This window comes from Sciurus vulgaris, assembly GCF_902686455.1.
Source record: "Sciurus vulgaris genome assembly, chromosome: 11".
Classification (NCBI taxonomy): domain Eukaryota; kingdom Metazoa; phylum Chordata; class Mammalia; order Rodentia; family Sciuridae; genus Sciurus; species Sciurus vulgaris.
In genome coordinates, this window is record NC_136472.1 from 107,567,551 (window position 1) to 107,591,974 (window position 24,424).

General features: G+C 36.6%; 2 protein-coding genes across 3 annotated transcripts in view; one reads left to right on the plus strand and one right to left on the minus strand.

Moving 5' to 3' along the window:
• Positions 1-24,424, plus strand: part of TEX12 (testis expressed 12) — a 75,609-nt gene that overhangs the window by 46,836 nt on the left and 4,349 nt on the right. Inside the window, exon 3 of the mRNA XM_079101674.1 lies at positions 10,559-10,644. Coding sequence (XP_078957800.1) covers positions 10,559-10,644 — 86 coding nt within the window. The remainder of the gene's footprint in view (positions 1-10,558; positions 10,645-24,424) is intronic.
• Positions 1,645-19,497, minus strand: IL18 (interleukin 18). Of its 2 annotated transcripts, XM_079101666.1 has the most exons (6): positions 19,358-19,497; positions 10,675-10,817; positions 10,147-10,233; positions 6,996-7,130; positions 5,929-6,062; positions 1,645-1,886 (listed from the first exon to the last, which is right to left on the minus strand). In XM_079101666.1, the coding sequence occupies exons 3-6, from the start codon at positions 10,223-10,225 to the stop codon at positions 1,665-1,667; spliced, it is 570 nt and encodes a 189-aa protein (XP_078957792.1). In that variant the 5' UTR covers positions 10,226-10,233; positions 10,675-10,817; positions 19,358-19,497; the 3' UTR covers positions 1,645-1,664. The 2 variants fall into 2 exon arrangements, with proteins under 2 accessions (XP_078957792.1, XP_078957791.1); XM_079101665.1 differs by lacking the exon at positions 10,675-10,817 and having other exon boundaries at positions 19,358-19,496.

Below are 24,424 nucleotides of genomic sequence, written 5' to 3' on the forward strand. Positions count from 1 at the left end.
TTGATGTCTTCTTCTATTTCATTGCTTGAAATTGATCTATTTAAATTGTGTATGGCTTCCAGATTCAGTCTGGGTGGATCATATGTCTCTAGAAACCTGTCGATGTCTTTGAGATTTTCTATTTTGTTGGAGTATAGATTTTCAAAATAGTCTCTAATTATGTTTTGTATTTCAGTAGTGTGTTGTGATATTTCCTTTTTCATCACAAATTTTAGTAATTTGAGTTTTTCTCCCCTTCTCCTCATTTCAAACTGACTTTTAATGATATCCTGACTTCAGAAGAAATTCAGAAACTTGTCAAGTGAAGTGTCCCAGAAAGTTCAATAGCTCTAAGGATATTTTTAAAATTAGAAAATCTAAGGGCAGATCTGTGGTACAGACCTGTAATCCTAGCAACTTCAGTGCCCAGGGAGGAAGATTGGAAGTTCCAGGGCAGTCTTGGCAACTGAGTGGGAGCCTGTCTCAAAATAAAAACCAAAAGGGTTGGGGATGTAACTCGGTGGTAAAGTACCCTGAGTTCAATATCCAGCCTCCCTCCCCCCAACAAAAAAGTAAAATATCAATATTTCTCATCATTAGGCTCAATAACCCAAAAGATTCAAAATAATTCTATTGAGTACAATGTGCGTGCCAACCGTAATGTTGTATGTATTTTTTTTTTAAAGTTTTTTTGGTACTGGGGATTGAACCCAGAGGTGCTCAACCACTGAACCACATCCCCAGCCCTTTTTTGTATTTTATTTAGAGACTGGATCTCACTGAGTTGCTTAACACCTTGCTTTTTACTGAGGTTGGCTTTGAATTCAAGATCCTCCTGCCTCAGCCTCCTGATCTGCTGGGATTATAGGAGTATGCCACCAGGCCCAGCACAATGTTGTATGTATTTTAATTTTTTTACATTATACAAATATTTTATTCACTTAGGTAAACCAATTCTGTAAGCACCTTTTTTTTTTTTTTTTCTTTTTCTTTTTTCAGTACTCGGGGCTGAACCCAGGGTCACACACATGCTAGGCAAGTGCTCTACCACTGAGTTCCACCCCCAACCCACTTATTTATTTATTTTTATTATAGTGCTGGGATCAAACCCAGAGTCTCATATGTGTAGGCAAGTGTTCTACTACTAAGCTATGTTCATCCCTAGGCACCACTTACTCATTTTTTAATTATGCATTTTGAGATCATTGTTAATTTTATTTCATCACTACAAGTATAGGCTTGCTATGGTTTCCATATGGTTTGTTTCCTAAAGGTTCATGCTATAAGCTTTTGGTCCCTGATGTAATAAAATTGAGGCAGTAGAACCTTAAAGGTGGGTTTGGTGGGGAGTGGTTAGATCATGAAGGTCCTGCTTTGGAAACCCTCTCAAGAGTGGGTTATTATAAAGTGAGTCCAATCCATGTGTTTGGCACCTTCCTCATATGGCTATTTCTCTTCCACTTCTCTATGATGTTTTGACATAGTCAGGGGAGCCCTTAGCAGGATGCTAGCAACATGCGTTCTGATCCTCCAGCACTAGAATCACGAGCCAAGTAAATCTCTTTACTTTATAAGTTACCCAGTCTCAAGTATTTTGCTGTAGCAACACAAAGGACTCTGATAAAGCCCATAAATTCTTATAATCTTTCTAAAAAACAAAAAACCCAGAAAACAAATTTTAATTTTTAGTTTTTGTTTAGAACAGTGAACATTACAGATTTATCCCCATAGTCATCCTGTTTTTTCAAAGTAAGTTTATAAAGGTCTTTCTCTTTTTTACTAGCTAGAAAGTATCCTTCATACAATGAAGACTCAAATTTTATCTTATCATCATGTCCTGGAACGCTTCTTTGAAAGAATATGATGTCACTTTTTGTTTCATTAATGTCATCAGGAGGATTCATTTCCTATAGAAAAAAAAAAAAAAGTTAACTTTTATAGGACAATTTGAATATGTGCAGTTTATTTAGAAGTATCCTATTGAACAGAACTAAAGTAGTTTTTCTTCTTGAAAGTTAAGAAAAAAAAAAACTCTAAATGTATAAGTATTGATCTCTTCTCTTTAGTATCTGTCCTCCCATTCTGACTCTTTTCCATCATGAATGCACATCTACATCCAGACTTCTTGTTTTCCCTATCATTGGATAGCATCCTTCTCTCCATTTCCCTTAAGTGGACTCCACATCTGCTTAAGATGAAATGGAGTTCTGGCAAACACACCTTTTTGGGCTAATAACATTTCCTCTCCAGCTATTCACATCTAAAGATACTGATGACCTCTTCTCTTATAGCTTATGAGGTGTACCCCCAAAGCTCCTGTTAATGTAGAAAATGATCAGAGGTGAAATGATTAGATTATGAAAACTGTAACTTAATTAGTGAATTAACACATTAAGTAGATTAATAATTTGAATAGACAGGGCTGGGGCTTTGGCTCAGTGGTAGAATAACTGCCTAGCATGCACAAAACCCTGGGTTCAATCCCAAGAACCATAAGAAAGATTGAACAGACTAACTGGGTGGTAACTATAGACAGAAAGGGTGTGGCTGAAGGAAGTAGGTCACTGGGGGTGTGCCTTTGGAGTTTATATTTTGTCCCTGGTGCTTTGCCTCAGCCCCCTGCTTCCTAGCTGCCATGAGCTGAGTAATTTTTCCTCAACCATGAACTTTTGCCAGGATGTTCTGCCTACCTCAGACTCAGAGCAATTGAGCTGGCCAACCATGAACTGAACCTCAAAAACTGTGAGCCAAAATAAACTTTTTCTTCTCTAGGTTGTTCTTGTGGGGCATTTTGGTTATAGTGACAAAAAGCTGAAAAACCATTCTTCTATAAACTTAAATAGCCCTAGTATCTGAGTCAATTCTGAGTGGCAGGAAATACCAAAAATCTCAACCTCTTATTTCAGTGGAGTGGAACTACACTTTACTATAATTAGATACAATAGTTGTTCCAAGGCTAGGTCCTGTACATCCCTGCTATACTGACTCGGTCAACAGCCCTTGACTATTTCCCTGTCAAGCATGCTGGTTCAGAGTGGTCTTGAATTTTTATCATGAATATAGCCTACTTGGCTGGGCTGTGCCCCTATTGATTCCTGTATCTTTCAGCCACAGGACAGGGTCTTGTGAGGAATGGTTAGATTACTTGGAACTACAATCCTGCTGGTCATCTAACCATAAGTAGTGCCTGTACATTTCCTATTATTTCATCATGTTTACTATTCAGCATGGACTAGAAAATGTGGGGACTGCCCAAGTTTCTTCCATGTTAATCCTGGAACCAGTAGACATTTTGGACTAAATTTTGAGCCCATAGTAGCAAAGATTCCCATGATCATAGGGGCTGATGAATAAACTTTAAGAATTAAAATAGCATCCATCCGTCTTTCTCATAAGATGGCTTAAAGACTCTAGAGCACTGGTGGGGATGAGTACTTCCAACTTAATTATATAACCTTTTCCTTTACCAAGTGGGGATCCTGAATTGATAACAGCATAAATTAGTTCTGTCATTGTGTCTTCTTTTGCAGTTGTCTATAGTAAAAATTTAGGAAGATACCTTAAACTGCAGAAATCAATCTGGACTAAGCTGAAGTCTAACATATAAGTAAGAAATAATTCTTAACCAAAATATAAAAAAACTGTATTACAGAGGGAAATGAACTTGTTAGGTCAGACCTAGCATGGAAAGTTATTGTTGAAAGTGGGAGTGTGGATAAAATAGGTGATCTCTTTAATTATTTTTCAGTGTTACATTTCAGAAGTGAGACAAGAAAATCCCTGGGATTTTCCTGAGTCTTGGTCTTGGCCACTTAAAGCCGTCCCAGGGAAGGTACACAGCAAATGAATATAGTGACCTTGGAGAACCTCAACTTGGAAAGTGTACCTGGTAAAACATGTGCTCTAAGGGCCAAGGATTCTTTACATGAGGAAGGATGAATTGGATGCAGGTGAAGTTAAGCTGGACCTAACATCCGCTCTTTTATATCTTTCCTGATTTCACTATGAAGTCTGAATGTATAGGTAAGAAATAGATGCTGACAGTAATTCTTGAAGCAAAATCCTCTTGGTGTTGTAAAGGTTCTTGCTCAAAGAACTTCAGAGCTAATAAGTAACACAGAAGAGTGAGCATAAAATGGCAGCCAGGTATGTCTTATTATCTAGAACCTATTTTAGAGTAACCACAACTAAGATCATTATTAGTGGAGGAAAAGGGATTAAAGGACAGGAGCTAATACTGGTCCTAGCCTACTCCTCCCACCTCACCTCTCTTCTCTCCTCCCCCTTCCCTTTTTTTTTTTTTTTTTTTTAATTTTGAGTCTGGGTCTCATTAAGTTGCCAAGGCTGGCCTGGAACTTGCTATCCTCCTGTCCTGGTCATCAAGTTGTTGGAATTATAGGTCTGCACCACAGTGCTCACATGGCCTAAGGCCCTTATTTTTAAAAAAATTTAAATGAATTGTAGTTTATGCCTTTGATAATTTTATATTTTCTTTCTTTAAAGGGGTCACCAAAATTATATAAGCTTCAGGGTCCCCTAAACCTGGATTTGTCCCAATTCCTACTACATTCCAAGCATTTCTAGTCAATCTTTCCCAACAAAAATTCATGTGCAAATCACTATTATCTCAGATTCTGAATCTGCCACTGCAGGTGAAGTAGTTTTCTTCTACCCACAGAGCCTGAGACTGGCCATCTCCTTCCCTTCTGATTCTCTTGTTCAGTTAGCATGCTTTATGTTTTCTACTCTGCCCTGTCATTCCAGACCTCAAATACCAATATGATAACTGAGCTTCTGGAACAGGGACTCTTAAATTGCTGCCTGAAGGGGTGCACTCTAGTTAGAAGGGAATAGCTCGGGGATTTTTCTGGAGGCTTTATCTGGTGCACAGACACTCTCCTTACTTGGATTATATTTTAAAATAGCTTTTTTTTTCTTTTTTCATTTTTTCCTTTCTCAGGTTACTCCTTGGCCTCTCCACCAAGGTCATACCCAAACTTTTTTCAGTGGGGACTGGTGAGTCTGACAACGGTTCTTCGTTTGAAAACTCCCACTCAGACAGAGTCTTTTTTTTTTTTTTTAAGCACTTTTTAAATCTTTATTTTATTTATTCATTTTTTTATGTGGTGCTGAGGATTGAACCCAGTGCCTCACACATGCTAGGCAAGCACTCTACTACTGAGCCACAACCCGACCCCCAGATAGAGTCTTTATAACATGGACTTCTCCTTTAAAGCACTGTCAGTTTGCCAGCAACCTCTTGCTACTCTCATTGGAAAGGAATTTTCTTAGGTCAGGATCGAGCTATAGTTAAAATGGTTGTTTATCTAATAATGATACAGAAAACAGAAAAATAGTACAGAATAATGGAGAATAATAGAGAAAAAAGTAATGACAAGAAATATTTTATATTTGGCTTTGAGATAATCACAGCATTATTTTATAGTTGATATTAATTTTATTGAATTAAGTTTAATGTTAAAAATAGGATACATCAGTTGAAAAACTGAAGAACGTGCCTAAGACTTAGGCTAAGAAGCAAGAACAGAATAATTAGGCATTAAAATGTTATCATCATAGTTTATAAAGTAGATTTCTAAGACAATTAGTTTCAATGAATATAGCAAGAGTTTATCTAGAAAGTCATATGCTATTATTAAATGAATTTATAATTCACATATTTATTCTATACTACTATTTGTATGTAGGCTGGTTATTAAGACACCCAGGTTATAAAACAAGTGTGCCTCTACATTCTGTGACAGGCTCAGAAAAACCATAGTGTTATCACAAGAGGTTGAAGAGTTTGACAATTTTTTGTTAAGTATCCATCTCAATGGTTCTGTTTCTTGCTCTTTTTGCTTAAGATCAAAGGCTGGACTGAGGATATTCGACTTTTCTAATTTCATCCATTAATATGACTAAAAACAAAGTCAGGTTCAGTCTTACCTTAAAGGAAATAATTTTGTTCTCACAGGAAAGAGTGTAAATTTTGTCACACTTCACAGAGATAGTTACAGCCAAACCTCTGGCATAGCTATCTTTATACATGTATATTTTAAATATGGTTTGGGGTGCATTATCTAAAATAAACAATAGTAAATGAGAACATTAGTTAGCAGAATGTTTGCACATTGATATTTTGGAAATTTAACCAACAATTAGTCCATAGACCCACTGCCAATTCTGCACTCTGAGATTTGACCAGACAGCAGAAGGAGACTACACACAGCTAGCCAGATTTTCTAAACACATTTAAAAGATTTTTTGTTATTGTAGCTGTTGTTGCAGGATGGAACCCAGAGTCTCGTGCATGCAAGGCAAGCATTCTACTATTGATCTGTATTCCAGGCCTCTTTAAAACACATTTAAATGTATGTTACCACACATATGTGACAACTTCTTGAACATGTTAAAGAGATTCTGAATTCTAAGATTGTCTTTAGCTTTTGAATGCAAAGTAGACTATTAAAATATATTTATTAAGGTATAAATTCAGTAGTTTTCAAGAATGCACATTCACTACTTCAACCTGGCCCCAAACTCTGATATTTGGAATTCATATCCTTGGGAGATTCAGTAAACTTTCTCATTTTCTAAGACAATCCTAGAAGTTTCTGGTGGAAGACTGATTCATTTGAAATGCTTGCAAATTAATTTTTAATTTCGAGTTTTAAAATGTTATCAAATATTATTGCTATTTTCAGTATAACCAGCAAGGATTAAGGATCCAACTCTATAGAGACCTTATACAGTTACTTCAATTAAAATGAAGGGATTGGTGATCCAAATGTAGGTGTAGAATGCTCTAAACTCTAGCAATGTGTTTATTAGATCCAATTTTTCACCTAACTAAAAAACATGGATGCCCACAAAGTGTTTTATAAGTGAAATTATTATTACTTCCATGACTTTTCATCTAAGGATGGGATCTGGTATAGAAAGATGTAGGCAGTAAAATGGAATGAGAAGAAATCAATAATCATCTCTGAATTTGGAAATATGAAAAAACATACCTGAACAGTCAGAATCAGGCATATCTTCAAACACAGGTTGCTTTCCCCGATTAACAAAGAGAACTTGGTCATTCAAATTTCGTATGATTGAGACTGTAGGTTCAAGCTTTCCAAAGTAATCTGATTCCAGGTTGTCTACAACATACATTCAATTTTATTAAAATATATTTTTCTATGTGTACAAATAGACACACTGTACATTTCTGTTTTCAATAATGATTACAGTCTTCTGTACCAGAAGTGGTTATGATCAAGTTGACTGTTTTTTTTTAACTGGCTTCCAAAGGCTCACTGGTGCCTGTTACTGCTCAGAACCACCCTCTAAAATGTTCACTTCAAATATCCACTTTTGATCAGTCTCCTGTTTATTGCAACTATACAGATTCTCAGACGTCACTAAATCCTTCAGTGTCCTGAGTTTCCTATTTCCTCCCTAATCTTCTTCTGTCTTCCTTTCCTTCCCTATGCAGTCAAATCTCGTTTTATCTATTTTATGTTGGTATTTTACATCTTGAATTCGTTTATCTTTCTGCTACAAAACTCCAAGCCTGGCTGCTGAGTGCTGCTGTTGAAGGTACCAAGCACCGTGTTGCACCATGCAGCCTTGAAAATCAAGGGCCAGAAATTTTCATTTGTCAAAATAATAATAAACACATTATTTTTAAATTTGTTCTAATTAGTTATACATGACAGTAGAATGCATTTTGACACATCATACATGAACACATTATTTTCATAATCAGAAAACGTAAATTGAAAATGCCTCCAAGTGGACCCCACTGTACAACTGTCGCCTACTTTCTCTCTTTTAACAGCCAAGCTTCTGGCAAGAACTGTCTTTATCATTTCTTTCCATTTACTCTTCTACCTATTGAAATCTGCCTTTGCCTCCATTTCTCCATCAAACTGCTTTCACTAAGATCACCAAACTTCCTGCTGCAAAACCTAATTGATGCTTTCTGGTCCAGTGGTGGTGATGGGGGGGACATAGGATCACCTTTTTTGCCTTAGTCTATATCCCCTTCCAAATCTAACCCCAAACAATGTCCTATTGGTTTTTTCAAGTATTTCTAAAATCCATTTGCAGCTCCTCATTGTCACTCCACACCATTTTGCTTAGGGACTAAAATAACAGTCCCTTAACTGTTATCTTCCTTTTTTTTTTTTTTTTTTTTTTTTTTTTAATCCCCCACATCCTCATCCTGCACCATCAGTTCTTTATATTGAAGCTAGAAGGGTATTTTAGAAGATGATCATATTATCCCTGAATTCTAATGAGGCACATGGTCACCCAGAATAAAAATATATTTTCCAGATTTCCTTGCAGTTGGTGTGGCCATGTGTCTAGTCAATGGAATATGCATGGAATTGGTGTGTATAGCTTCCAAGTAGAGCCTTTAAAAAGAATGGGCTGGTCTTCCTGAGTGACCTTTCTTGATAACTGGGTTGTAGACCTGGAAGTAGGATGATTCTGAATCTTAAGAATGAGTTCAATAACTAGGGGATGATAGAGTAACAGGAAAGAAGGAATTTGAGATTCCAGTGTCATCAGGCTGCATCCAGCCATATAAATGGCTTCCTACTTGAACTTCATTTGAGAGAGATATTTTCTCTTATTCAGCTACTATACTTGTGGGTATCTTTATTATGACAACCTAATTTGTATCCTAGCTATTCGGTGCTTAGTAAATCTCTATTACCCCCGAGACAAAGTCCAAATTCCTTACCTTGGAATAGGAGAACTTCTTAATCTGCACCCTATTTCTCACTGGCCTCTGTCATCCTCCTCCTCCTCCCACTCTACTCCCATCCTGAATTACCCTTAGTTCCTCATATATGCCATGCTTCCTTTCATAGCTTGGCCTTTGACTGTGGTCTGCTTACACCACCCATCCCTAGGTTCCTGACTTTCAGAGTACTCTTTCCATGGGAGCCTCCCAGGCTCCTTCCCAAAGCATTTCTGAGAGAGGAGGTTTAAGAAGGGAGGTTCTGATTTTAGACAATTCTCATGCATTGGTCTCCTTTTCCTGTATCCTCCAGAGAATCCATGCATCTCTGATGATCTTAGGACCTGTGTAATAGGCAAGGTCGACTTTGTAGCTTCCTAAGAGCTAGAAGTTTCCTAAGGTGCAGGAAGCAGATTTCATAATGGTTCTGTTTTTGTATTCCTTATGGTCATCTTCATTCCTATGCTGTGCTATTGAATCCACATTTCTCTGAGGAACGATGGCTTCCCAAATAGGTTGGTAGCATGTGGACAGTGTCTCCCAGCTGACAAGAGTGATGTGGATGTGCCAAAGGCAGCTATCTATTTTACAAATAAAAAGAAATATATTTATACTTTACCATCGTCTTCAGCTAAGGGAGAGAAAAAGGAGAAAAAATATGTTAAATTATATATTTCTACACAGAATTTCCTCTTACCCTACCCTTTGACGACTCTGTTCTGCTCCTGTCTTTAACATATGTTTTACTGGTGACCTTGTGTTGCCCTCCATCAGAAATATTGTATAATTATTCAAAAGGCTGATAAATTGAAGCTCACTAGACTTAATGTGTTCCTAGGTAAGTTAGATTTAAAACTTATGTTTAGGATTTATCAATTTTAATACATAGCTAAAAAGAAATTTTAAAGTCATAGGTTTTATTCTTCAATTTATTGTTTAAATGCAAAGTCACCTATGGACTTTTTATGAAGCTTTCAAATAAAGCTAAACTTTCTATTGAAGTCAAATTGCCCATGAAAGATTAATCATAAGAATGAATTTTTATCAAATACATTTATATAAGATGGTATAACTTACAAAGTTCTATACTCAGGGGATTTCATAATCTGCCAATTTGCTTTGGTATACAGTATTTCTTCAAGATACCCAGTTTTGTGGGATTTGCAGGATGTTCACCTGCTGCCACCTTGAGAGTGGGTTACTGATAATTAAAGTGCTAAGACATGTGCTAGGAACTAGTACTGGGACCTTGGAAGTATTATGGTTAATTTCTAGAGGTTCAATTTTTTTTGAGAGAAGAGAGATATTAATATTACAATGGAATTTGGTGACAAAAAGAAATCACTCAATAGTTTACCTCACGACTTTTCTAGTTGAATACATTTATCTGAGCTCCATTTGACGTATTTTGCTTTACGACTGACCTCTGAAGTAAAGTGTATCACCAACAAATATCATTTCCATAAGGTTGATGCAATTATCTTCTGTAGGTGCAGCAGCCATCTTTATTCCTAATGGAAGCAAAGAGCCATCTGTTGTTAAGAGACAATGATTGTTCTTTTTATATAAAAGAAAACTTTTAGTAATACCTTGATACAAATTCAGAAGTCATTTATCGCTCAGTATGAGTACCCACATTTAAACATTCTCTTAAAAATCATCAGATATTTGGAATAAAGAAAGAAGTTTTGCATTAAACAATATTATTGTGGACAAATGGCTCAAAATTGAGCTGAATTATTGTCCTACTATTCCTTGGGTAATAAAAAACATATTCTTATAAACATACTACTTATGAGGATGCCAGAAACACATCTAATCCTGTCCTTTACCTAGGGACTGGATCATCCCTGTCTTACAACCAATGGGTTGCCATGAATGAGGAGCCAAAGGTTCACAACTTCACTGGCAAAGTGGTGAAGGTGAGGCAATGATAAAAATAGTTTTTCTACCTGGGGTTTGGGGCAGGGTCAGAGAAGGTTGAAAGGTTCTGGTATTTGATGGTCTTTTCCTCCCTGAGCAGCAGTAGCAGCTTTGGATGTGGAGTCTGGATTATACCATATTTTTACATAAGTAATACATAAATATGATCTTTCTGTTAAAATATAAAATAACACAGAATTTGGAAAAAATTCTAATTGCTTCTTTTTGCTCTTTCCTCTTACCCACCTCACCCCACTCCAATATGGTGTTTATCCTTCCAGTATTTTGTCATGGAGTAGGGGTTCTAAGTATGAGAAATCTGTGAATTGGATGGGAAAAATACATATTTATGCTCACCAACTTCTAACTGAAATTCAGCATTCTTCCCATTATTCGTGTAGGAAACAAACCACAGAATTATCAGTGGCATCTGTGACTGTCACCAATAGAAACACATTTCCTGTTATGTTACAATTGTTACAGAGATCTTGAAATATGGTTTAAGCTCTTTACTACTTTGAAATTACAGAAGTTAGTCTCACCAAGAGATCTTGTTTAATCTGTTAATAAAGAAGCACATATATTTTAAATTTTGATTAAATTGTTGTAACTCAGTTTTAATATAATGAGTTTCTTTTTAATTTTAAGTATTTAATTTTATGCATGTAAAAACATTTGTTCTGAGAAGGGGCCACAGGCTTCACTAGCTTGTTAGTAAGTCTGTTATGGCTTTTTCTCCTGTTAGTCTATCAATGGCCACTTTATTTCAACAAACTCAAATATTGGATTTTCAAAGGAAACTTAGAACTTTCCTACACCCCAAAAATGATCAGGAAGCTCTTCTCTGAAGTTTAGCAGTGCTTTCTGCCCCTGAGGGTGGTTACAGTTGGGGCTCCAAGCAGGGCAGCTAAATCAGAGTCATCAATGGTTGCTACGGTTTGTTCCCACCAAAACTCATGTTGAGGCTTAGTCCCCAATGTGGCAGTGCTGGGAGGTGGGGCCTAATGTGAGGTGTTTGGGTCATGAAGGCAGAGCTCCTGTGAACCGATTGGTACTTTTCTCACATGAGTGAGTTCTTAAAGTAAGTCCATCATTTGTGTTTTGTATCTTGAGCACATGCTTACTTGCCCTTCTTCTTTCTATTATGAGTTGGAGTGGCATGAAGCTCTCATCAAATATGGCTACCCAATCTTGAACTTTCCAGTATCCAGAACTATGAGCCAAAATAAATTTCTTTTCTTTATAAACTACTTAATCTCAGGTATTCTGTTATAGTCATAGAAAACTGACCAAAACAATGGCATATAGGGGAGTACATATAAATCATATACAGAGAACTGACTCACTTTTTTTTTTTATGCAGCAAAATCTGAGGTCAAGCAAGCATATATACTAGAGGAAGCAAGAAATTAAAACTGAGTTGAAAAAACAATTCAAAATTAAGCTATCCTAAAATACTTTGTTACTTGGTCAGCATTTAACAGTTTCATCTAGGTTCAGTTCCTTACATCCAAATGTGAATAGTTATTAAATGTGTTTTATATAAATAAAATGCTAAATTTAAATAAAATGAAGATAAATCATTTAGAATTATCAATTAATTTCTTAAAATGGGGGGTAAAGGAGATTGAAGGAAAAATAATAAAGCAGATGACAAAAAGTTTTCTGAGCTAAGACTAAACATTTGTTTTACTAAAACCAAATAAACTTTAAGATTAAAAATAAGAATTATAATGGCTAGATTGTAGATTCTATGAGGGCATTTTCTTTATTCATCTTTATAGCTTTATTACTTAACACAAATCCTATTATCAGTGTCAGAATTCATTTGTTAACGGCTCCATGAACTGAGAAGGCAGACATTTGTTATCCTGGGGCTCTATTTTGTTTGTTTATCAATTGGTGAAATAAAGACTACAATGATCTTTTCTACTTCAGTATTACATAATTCATACATTTACTGAAGAAATTCACTTGAAATATACTGAGCAGCATGGGCAGGAATTGGATTAAATTAACTAGTATTTACTGAAGTACTTAGTAAGTGGATGGATTTAGAGAAGGAAACAGTTATTTTTAAGTATCTTATGAATAAGGTAATTATTATAGAATTTTTTTTTTTTTTCTCGGTACTGGGAATTGAACCCAGATGTGCTCTCTGGCCAAGCTATATCTTCAGTTTCTTTAAAAAATTATTTTATTTTTTATTTTGAGACAGGGTCTTTCGTTCTTTTTCTTCTCCTTTCTTTTTTTTTTTTTTTTCAGGGCTGAGGACCCAACTCAGGGCTTTGCACGTGTTAGGCAAGCACTCTGCCACTGAGCTAAATCCCCAACCACGAGATAAGGTCTTGCTAAGTTGCTGAGGCTGGCCTCAAACTTGAAATCCTCCTTCCTCAGCCTCTGGAGTAGCTGGGATTATAGGCATATGGCACCACGGCTGGCTCTACTACATATTTTTTGAACTCTTTCCTCAGTCAGAGAGTATCCGCTATGCATCAGGTATGAGGTCAGAAGCTGATGCAACACCCATGATTATAACTTTGCTCCTGTCCTCTAGTGACCCAGATGCTCATGAGGGAGACAAACACACAGTTACATAGTTTAATGAACACTTAAGGGCTGAATTTACAAGAGACCCTCTATTTGGTGGTGTTGGAGAAGGTTTCTCAGAGGAAGTGATGACTGTGTAGCCTTAAAGCCGAGGCAGTATTTTCAAGGCCAGGGGAGAGTGTCCACAAAGAAGGACCTTATAAACAAAGGCTAGCAAGCAGGGAGGGTTGTTTGAGGCCTCATCATAAGTAATGCAAGTGTAATCACATTCCAAGAAGCATGTGTTTTTGAAGATCTCACATAGTTTGATACTATTTTTCCTTGGGAACAAATGTAAGAGCATGGGAAGAGATATTCCAGTAGTGCATGCTACCACCACCAAAGTGTATGCGTTTTTTTTTTTTTTTTTTTGTCTACTTTCTAGGTATGATTACTACTGGTTTTTAGAATGCTCTCTCCACACAGCTTGCCATGGTGGTATTTTGACATTTCTTTTTCTTGCATCTAACTTTTTTTCCCATTACTTAGAGAATACTTTATTAGTTTCTGTAATCAAACGCACATAGATAAGACCTTACATATTTAATACAGTGTGTTACCCCTGTACAAATGGAAAAAAATTAAATTTAACATTTCTAGACCAGTATGGTTACTTATGTACAATGCCAACTCAACATGGTAAACTGGGATACTTTTTCCAAAGTTGACAGTACAGCTAACATTTTCAAAAATTCAAATTAAATATATGTGTATATATATTTATATTTACAAAAAAAGACCTATAATAGGAGTATGTTATGTATCAATAGCATGTGTCTAACTTTTGTTCCAACTTAAATATTTGGAGATGTTTTTAGAACAGCAGTAATAATACTGTTTAACATGTTGATAACATCATTACCAGATATAGAAATATTTAAACTTGTTATGTTGGAAAAATAGTGCAATAATAATCTGGATTTCTTAAGAACTTTTGAGATATTTAAAGAATAGCTTAACTTATATGATTTTGATGTGGAGGCAGATAATTCTACCAGGCATAAGAGATACTTCCATGTGCACGGTCGTGTTTAACAGTTAACAAATCACTTGGCTTGTCAGCCTTGATATTATGTCAATTTAGATAAACTAATTTGAAAGAATTCACATTATTTCCATTTTCCTACAAAGATTGTTATTTTTATATTACATTTGTTTGATTTTGCTTAATTCAATTCACAGGAAACAGAACTTGCAATGTAGTTGCCTTGACAAAAACCTCAGAAGGGTAGTCAGATTATAAAAGCTTCGTTTAACCAAGCTCAAAATAGGTATTGGTGAGGATGTGGGGAAAAAGGTACACTCATACATTGCTGGTGGGGTTGCAAATTAGTGCAGCCACTCTGGAAAGCAGTATGGAGATTCCTCAGAAAGCTTGGAATGGAACCACCATTTGACCCAGCTATCCCACTCCTTGGCCTATACCCAAAGGACTTAAAAATCAGCATACTACAGAGATACAGCCACATCAATGTTCATAGCTGCTCAATTCACCATAGCCAGATTGTGGAACCAACCTAGATGCCCTTCAGTTGATGAATGGATAAAGAAACTGTGGCATATATATACAATGGAATATTACTCTGCCATGAAGAATGATAAAATTATGGCATTTGCAGGCAAATGGATGAAATTGGAGGATATCATGCTAAGTGAGATAAGCCAATCTCAAAAAACTAAAGGACGAATGATCTCGCTTATAAGTGGATGAGGACATATAATGGGGGGTAGGAGGGGTTAGCGTTAGGGTTAGGGTTAGGTTTAGGGTTAGGGATAAGGAGGGTGGTAAGAATGGAGGAGGGAAGGACTGTATAGAGGGAAAAGATGGGGGGAAGGGAAAAAAAATAACAGAATGAATCAAACAGCATTGCCCTATGTAAATTTATGATTTTTAATAAAAAAGAAATAGATGAATCAAAATGCAGTCTGTAAAAATAAAATTAAATAAAGTTAACATATGTGGGGGAAAAAAAAACAAACTCAAGAGGTTTAACTTTTTTTTTTTTCCTTGAAAAAACAATGACATTTTAAACAGGAGAAGAACATAGTTACATTGATGACTTAAGAGCTCACTCTGGTAGCAGTGTGGAGAATGGATTCCATTGGGTAATTCTGGAACAGAGGCAACTTCAAAAGCAATTTCAGTGATTAATTTTTTGTGTTGCTGGGGATTGAATCCAGGGTCTCACGCTTAAAAGGCAAGTGCTCTATCACTGAGTAACATCCCTGGAAGCAGTTTTAACAGTTAGAAGTTGATGAGACCATAAACTAAGGTAGTGAATTCAACAGCAGATTTTTTTTTTTTTTTTTCTTTAATTATGGGTTGTGAGTCAAAAGGAAGAGGAGGAACTGAGGATGACTTCAAAGTTTCTGACTTGGGCAATTTGTTGAGTGATTGACTACCTCATTAGCTAGGAAGAAAAACAGCCTGAGTGAGAAGCATTTAGTTCAGCTTTGCAAATCCCAGAGAAAGATGTGACACAGAAGCCAAGACTCTCAGGAATTTTGAGGAGAGGCTCTTTGAACTCAGAAGCTGCAGAGCCCATAATTTAGATATCAGCTTGAATGTGTTCACTGAATTTGACAATTAGGAAGTTTTGGTCACTGCAGAGCAATTTATACAAACAAACTGGAGGCAGCGGCAGGCAAGTTGACAAAGACCTAGGAAGGAATGCGGGGCTGGGGAGTAAGACAGTGATCACAAACTACTTTCAGGAAGTTTGGTTATAAAGAGGGAGTGTGGTAGTTGTTGGAGAATACATAACTTGCAAAAATCAATTTCGGGCTCCCAATCCAGTTTGGAAGGTATGATAGCTAATGAATTACCTTCCAAAGCATTGCCAAGTAACTTTTCACTGGGAGTCAGTCTTGACTTCTTTGCTAACCTTTTTCTCGTCTGGTAACACCAGATTCTGATTTCAGAAATGTCTATAGAATTTGGTATCTCTTCACGTTGCCAGGACTGTTTTAAATCAAGCCTCAACACTTTTTATATCTTCTATTTTAGTACTTATAGACTGTTCCCTTGCTTCCAGACTCTCCCCCATTACATATTGTTGCCAGAGTAATTCCCCTGCCAGACTAGACTTCTTCTGTTTTGTTTTGTTTTGTTCCTCCACCAAACTCTTCTTTCCTTCATCCTTTAAGTCTCTGCCTTAATATCTCCACTAGGAAAACCTTCCTTACTCCTCCTCCATTCCTAGCTAATCATTCTCTACTCAGAACCCCGCTTCCCTCTCACCCCTGTTCATGCCTCTGAAATAGCTCTTACAACCCTGAATTAACATTACTTTGATTCCACACAGGTCTGCCTAGTTTCAGTCTGAATTTCTTTAGAAAATATCATTCTTTCCCCCCAAATCTTCAATACCTGGAGAGCTCACGACATAGTAGGAGTTCAATAAATATTAAATGAATAAATGTTTGCTTTTTGCCAAGACAATAGTATGGAAAGTATTAACAGAATTTCCTTTTTCTGTCTTAAAACTTTTCCTTCACTGTTGGGCATGGTATGTAATCCCAACAGTTTGGGAGGGCGAGGCAGGAGGATCCCAAGTTTGAGTCCAGCCTCGGCAACTTAGCAAGGCCCTATCTCAAAATAAAAAACAAAAATCACTGGGGATGTAGCTCAGTGGTATAGCACCTCTAGGTTCAGTCCCCAGTACTGGAAAAAACAAAAACCAAAACCAAACACTTTTCCTCTATCTAAAAGCCAAGGAGAAAGAAAATGAGGAGAGCCTATAAATTTTTAAAAATTAGAATGATTTTTAAAAATATTCTCTTCCTTCTTTTTTTCCCTGACAGTTCTTTTTCATTTCTTGTGTTCACTTTGGATTTATTTGTTTTTTTCTTACCACTTTCTTCATTAGATCTCAATGCATTTATGATTACAAGTGTGTTCTTGTCCTTCACTCTTCCTAATTTTTCTCTTATCTTTTCTTATCTATGTTCCTTTGCTTTGCTTTCTCAACTCTAGTCTATAAAACTTATGGTTCCCACTGGGTAAAATGTTTTGTACATGCATCTAAAGATTTTCAGGCTATTGACTTTTTTTTTTTTTTTTTTTTAAGGAATTAAAAACCATCTTGGAAAGATCCCCTCAGGAATACGTAGTGACAAGAGGTTTTTTGAAGCAAAAATAAAGTCAATCCTTTGAAAACTAGCTAGAGGAGAATGGATGGCAGAATATCATGATAGAAATTGGACCACATGAGTTCCAGTTTCGTCTGAGGTAAGTCACTTGACTCTGAGGGTCTCAGTTTCCTCATTTGGACAACAAAGAAGTTGGATAGTGAAGCTTGAAGGTCTTTTCCGGCCCCAGCAGTCTGCAATTCTAGACCCTAGTTAAGGTTGCCAGGAAACTACCATTTATATGTGGCAAATTCCCCAGTAACCTCTTCCTTATAATTCTAACACAGCACATATATTTATTGACTACTTATTATACAACCAGCATTGTTAAGTCACTAGGCACTTAAAACACAGATTAAGTGTAAAAAATGCCTTGAATTTTAAAAGCTACTACGATTATGTTTATCCTTTCTGTGGAATTCTTTTTTTAAAAGGTTTTTATTAGAGCCCTTCTGTGGAATTCCAATTCTCTGGAATGAATGTGGGATGCAATGAGGAAGTATGCTACATAATTAATTTCCTACAATCAGGTAGAGCTTCATCTCAACAGCAACAAGATCAAAACCCAACTTTTCAGTTCTTTATGACATTTTGCTTTTGAAAACTCTGCCATCTTGTGAATGTGTGGATGGTGATGTGGAAGAGGTGAGAGTAAAAGGTGAATCAGGAAACGAGAGAGTCAATTATACAAGACAGACGCGACTACTAAATGTGGATGTAAAGTAAAAAGTCAAGTGGAACTGATAGAGTTGAAATGGTCTTGTATGAAAAGGAGAATTGAATTTAATCTCAAAGAATGCTCAAGATTTGAACAGAGGGAGAAGGGCATGGTTAAGAGTTGGTAGGCAGAGAGGGACAGGGAAGAGCATTTATGTGATAACCAGAACAATGTGGTTGTGGGTGGTAGACTGAACGGATCCAGTTTTTGACTGTAGTGGAATGGTTCTGCTGTAATGAAGTGAACACAAGATTATGGAGGGTTTTGGAAGTCATATAGAAAAGTATGAATTTAGTCTTATAAGCAATAAAAAAACACACTGTAGGGGAAAAAGACATTTTGAAGGAGGATTTAACAGAACTTGATATAGTTGAACATGGGCAAAAAGTAGAGAGGAGTTTAAGGAGGTCCTGATTTTTTGTTATTCAACTTTGAAATAGAGAGATTTATTCAGTCCTTTCTGTACTGTGAAATGGAATTCTCCTGGAGGATGTCATAATATTTTCAATGGTAGCCCAGCCTAAAGGTGGTGTCACAGATACTTGCAGCCAAGTATTTGCCTGTTTTTAGTATAATTAATTTGGAGTTGAGACTTCCTTTAAATAAAAGCTTATTTATTTTATCACTTGAGAGCAATGATTCTTGGGTTTGCAAAATCAAAGCTATATTCTAATAATTCTAGGATATGATTTATCTTTTTTCTCAGTCATTCTCTCTCAAGGATACAAAAGAATTTACCAGAGATTACATTCTATGTGACATAGACTGAATGCAAAAAAGAGTCCCTCTGTTTTCTATAAAGGCAGACACTAAAGAGATTTGCAAAAGTGAAAAAAAAAAAAAGTCATTCTTTCACACTGGGATCCCCCTCCACATACATAGCTATCATTAATTTTAAAATGTCAGTTATGATAACGTGATAAGCTTACTATTAAGATTAATTATTATGTAACTAATTTTTACATTTCAAAATTTTACTTTCTAGTACAGTAAATTATACTAAGAAAGTAAATAAACAAAAACTCCTGAGGGTCCTCAATAATTTTTAAGAGGGTAGAGGAGGCAAGAGACCAAAAAGTTGGGAGAATCTCTGCCCTATGGTGAAACTCTTAACAGTTTCTGCTCTAACTATGCTTAGTTCCTTATGTTGTACTGACTGCCTGTCTTAGCAATATGAAAGGAGTTAAAACTCCTCTTGATAGATGGATTTTTAGCTTGCTTATATCTAATTGCCACACTCGAGTTTCCAAATAAAGAGGAATGATATTTCTTACCTGTGCCAAATAAGTTTTCTGCAAGAGGAAGCGATCTGGAAGGTCTGAGGTCCTTTTCCTTTTCCTAAAATCGTGGAGACCCTTCAGCGGTTGGAGTGGACAGGCAGGAATGCAGACAGCATGGGAAACAGAACTCCTTCCTGCAGACCGGGATCCAGCAGTCCTCTGGCAGGAATGAGGAAGAAGGTACCCTTGTGGGAGGGGACTACCCCTGGCACGCCTTGAACCCGCCTTCAAATGCTGGCTCTTTCCTAAGGCAATAGAAGGGTATTTCTTTCAATATAAAATCACTACCTAATGAAATAACTTCTTCTGTAAGAGCTGGGGTCCTTCCAAAACCTGTACCTCTTTCAGAGGTACACTGTGTGAAAGAAAGCATTTTAAAAAAGTTGCACTTGCTTTGTCCATAGAAGTATCTTATTTTCTCACATCGGTCTCCCAGTTTTGAGTCTTTCTGATCACAAAACTTCTTTCTTGTATAATAGTACAGAAGAATCAGATTATATCCTGACTATATAATCATAACACCTAAAATTCTTCTGAAATGTAATGGGAATTTTTTTGGATATAATATTTTGTATAATATTTCTACCTTTCTTCCTTTCTCTTTATGACCTAATTCAGGACTTCTTCCTCCCAAGCTCAACATAGTGTCAAAGAATAATTGATAGAGGTCACTGAGAGTTACTTCTTTTTTAAAAAAAATTTTTGTTGTAGATGGACACAATACTTTTATTTTATTTATTTATGTAGTGTTGAGGATTGAACCCAGTGCCTCAAGCATGTTAGGCAAGTGCTGTACCACTGAGCTACAGCCCGAACCCCTAAGATTTACTTCTTAAGCAAACAAACCAAATGAGGTTCTTGTGTATTTGAAAAATAAAATTGCAGCTGTGCATGCCCACATCTGTAATTCCAGCTACTCAGGAGGTTGAGGCAGGAGAATCACAAGTTTGAGGCCAGCCTCAGTAACTTAGTGAGACCCTGTCTCTATAATAAAACTAAAAAGAGTCAGAAATGTATCTCAGGGGCAGGGCACTGGGTTCAATCCCAAGTACCATAAATAAATAAATAAATAAATAAAATTAAAAAATTAAAACAAATCTGCAATTTGAGATAACAACAAAAAGATTTACTTCTCAGTAGACAGAAGCAGTCCATTTTCATAAAACTTCTCCTTTATTTACCATATTAGATGCAAACTACAATGCATACCATCATTAGAATTTTATTAATTTATTTTCTTATTTTCTGCAACAAAGTAAATTTGCTCTAATACAAGAACAAATATTTATTTGTTGTTTCCAGTACTAAAACTTTCTATTTCCGGAATGGTGCTAAAGTTCTGAATTAAAATATTTGAAATATGATTTGGGGAGATGTCTTTTAGGGATTATATTCAACTCATTAACATAGTCTTCTAAAACATAACTTTTAAAGAGCTAAGTACAAATATTACAGCCTTGAAAATATAGAAACAAAAACAAAACTTTTTTGGGGGGGGTACTGAGGATTGCACCCAGAGTGCTTTATCACATCCCCAGCCCATTTCATTTTTTTATTTTGAGATGGGGGTCACACTAAGTTGTTAAGACTGGCCTTAAACTTGTAATCCTTCTGCTTCAGTCTCTCAAGTAGCTGGGCTTACAGGTGTGTGCCACTGCACCCAGCTGTGTCAAAATTTCTTAAACAATGTTTTCTGAACTTGTGCTGAATTGTATTACCTTGCAAGGAAAATTGGAATGTGGTGTTTTTGTTTTTTGTGAGTATAGAAATGATACGAAAGCATAGGGGTTCTAGTTAGGGAACAAAATGCCTACATAAGCAGTGTGTGTGCGTGTGTGTGTATGTTTGTGCTTTTTTTGACAAAATAGGATTTTCATTTCCTAAAGTCACAAAAACTTCATATCCATAGCAGTGATTACAAAGGAAGTCTGTGGCAGGATGGTTGGAAGTCTTGCTATGGTGACTTATTAGAAAGGGAAAAAAGCACTTTCAAGAAGCCTATGGTAAGAATATATATGACTGATTTTGAAATAGCTAGTTTTTGTCCTCCAGTTGCAGTGTCCATTTGGGTCAATTAACATGAAAGCATGAAGTAGGGTCATAAAGTGATCAGAAGCAGAATACCAAAGACATTCTCATTTTAAATGACCTGTTGTCAGTGAATTTTTTTTCTAGCTCCAAGATATAGAATGTATAATTTGTTCATGTCTATTTTTTTCCCTTTGACATAAAGCAACCCAAATGTCTCAGTGTCCTGTGTACATTATAGGGTTGATTTTAAAAATTAAATGAGACGATAATGATGGTCCTCCTTTGAACATTTCAAAGCACTGGGTCATTATAACCCTCCACATTTTCTTGCTTATTCTTATCTATTATTCTTATCCATTTAGCTTGTACTATCTTATACAATGAAGAGAAGTTTTAAAAAATAAAATGAAATGTTATAGTATACTCTGAATCTGAAGAAAGCATTGATACATTGGGCTTGGGAATATTTTTTTTTCTTGGAAATATTTTAAGAACCATTTGTCACAAGAAGTGAACCAAGAAGATAAGCATCTATTTAGATAACATACATTGTGAAGGTTGGGGGAGACAACAGGTCAGCATTTCCCAGACTCTTAATGGACCATTAAAAGTAACAACAATAATGATAATAATGGAAAAGAGATAAACAGAGTGAACAACTTTGCTTTTTACCAATTAAGGACATTAAAACATCTAAAATTATTTACATCTTTATTTTATGAAAGGACTCCTTATACCACCCCCACAAAAGGAAGAGCAAATACTGTAATAAAGAATAGTCCTTTAAGATGAATACTTTATAAAAAAATTATTATTTTTCTTTCATTTTACTTCTGAAGGTATATTTTCAACAGATTGCAATTAGTCCTCAGTGATGGGATTCTTTGAAGACCATCAATAATTTCACCAAATCATGGAGTCTGGTAGTATAATATGGCTTCTATTTCAAAATATTAGCAAATGAACCAAGTGTCTATTTTCTAGGATTACTTAAAACACTTGGGTTTTTATAATCAGTAAAAAATATGGATATGTAATATTTCCAAGCCTAGGGACTGGGATTGTGGCTCAGGATTAGAGCACTTGCCTAGCACGTGTGAGACACTGGGTTCCATCCTTAGCACCACATTAAAAATAAATAAAGGTTTTGTATTCATCTACAACTAAAAAAATTAAACTTTTCCATCTTGAAGACAAAATATTTAAATGCAAAAATAAGAAAAATTAATAATGTATATGTATTGAGTATAGTTCCCTAAGGTGTAAGATTGTACACCTGTAAGTTCATGGAGCTGTTATTGACCTTTGCCGTATGAAGTGATATGCTGTTTTTTTTTCTTCCACGTCAACTATCTAGGCATAAAGTTTAGAAAGTCTATCTGTGAAAGTTCAGGTCAAAGTGACCATGTTAAAGCACCCAGTGAGGCTAAGACACAAGTATGTGCGCATGCAGATTACAAATAACTTTTGAAAGGTGCTGCCAATTAAATCCACTAAACTTAGGACAGAGCCAGGAAAGAATTCTCTTAAAAGGTGGACTTCACACACACACACACACACACACACACACACACACACACACACACACACACACACACACACACAAACACACACACACACACACACACACACACACACACACACACACACACACACACACACACGCACCCACGTGGAGGGAAGCCACCTTCCGGAAGCCACGAGGCCCCTCCGCCTCTGGGAAGCCCCGCGGACGCGTCACATGACTGGCGCGCTGCCTGCTGGGAGCCTCGCCTCCTGGTGCGGCACTCGGAGTCTGCGTGGTCACACACGCCCGTCCTCACTGCTGTGGTTTTGCGGACGAGGAAGGTTCTGATGCCTCTTTGTACCCTATTCTGTGGTGGGGCCTGAGGGATGAGGTGGCGGGGAAGTGTGCCCTGAGTTGAGACAAGGCAGTGAGAGAGGATGGGAGCGGCCTCAGCGTCTTCAGTGGGGCGAAGCCCAGGCAGGGAGGAAGGACGGAGGACACGCCAGGCTAGAGCAGACAGGAGAAATGGCCTGAAGAACTAAAATAGCGTTGAGAAGATTTGAAGAAAACAGTTGCATAAGGCACTGGGGGTAGTTCTTCGGGGTAACCTAAGATTGCATAGCCCTGTTGGCGGCTGTGACTGGTATTAGTCACAGGATGAGGGCAGCCTGAATTAGGTCAAGGCCTTAAGTTGTGACAGGAAAACAAACATTTTTACAGAGGCCCAAGTACCTAAACGTTTTTATTTGACACATGCACATTGTGTTAGTTTGAGAAGGGAGAGGGGAGATGGAAAAGGAAAAGGGAACATGAAAAGGGGAAGGGAGGGGATCAGTGCTTGCATGTTGGCTTTTCTGAAACATCTTCCAACTCCCAAGGCAAAGTCCCCACTGTTGTGCATGTGGAGTATTTTCGGTATATAACTGTGATAGTGCTTAAACGTATATGCTATAAAGATAATAGGATGTGGAAATACTATTGTGAGTTCATTAAACAAATATTTTTCTATTTTTAATTTTTTATTGGTTCATAATAGTTATATATAACATTGAATTTTATTTTGACACAATTATAAATGCATGGAATATAGTTTGCTCCAATCCGGTTCTAAGTACTTCCCCTCCTCCCTTCCTCTGTTCCTTTTCCTCTATTGATTTATTTATTTACATTTTTAAAAAATTAGTGTTTGGTGGATACACCTAATAATGAGATTCACTGTATTATGTTCATATATGTACATTGGAAAGTTAGATCAGATTTGTTCCCCTTTTTTCCCTGTTACCCCATTCCTCCTCCCTTCCCCTCAATCCCCTTCTACTCCATATTTCATATTGATGGCATTCCCACCCTCTGTTTCTTTTTTTCTGCCTCCATTTTAGACCAGTTTCCACAAAGAATTCGACCCTGGACTCTCAGTCTGATTTATTTCACTTAGCATTATAGTCTCTAGTTCCATCCACTTACCAGCAAGTGACAGAATTTCATTTGTTTTCATTGCTGAGTAATACTCAATTGTATAAATG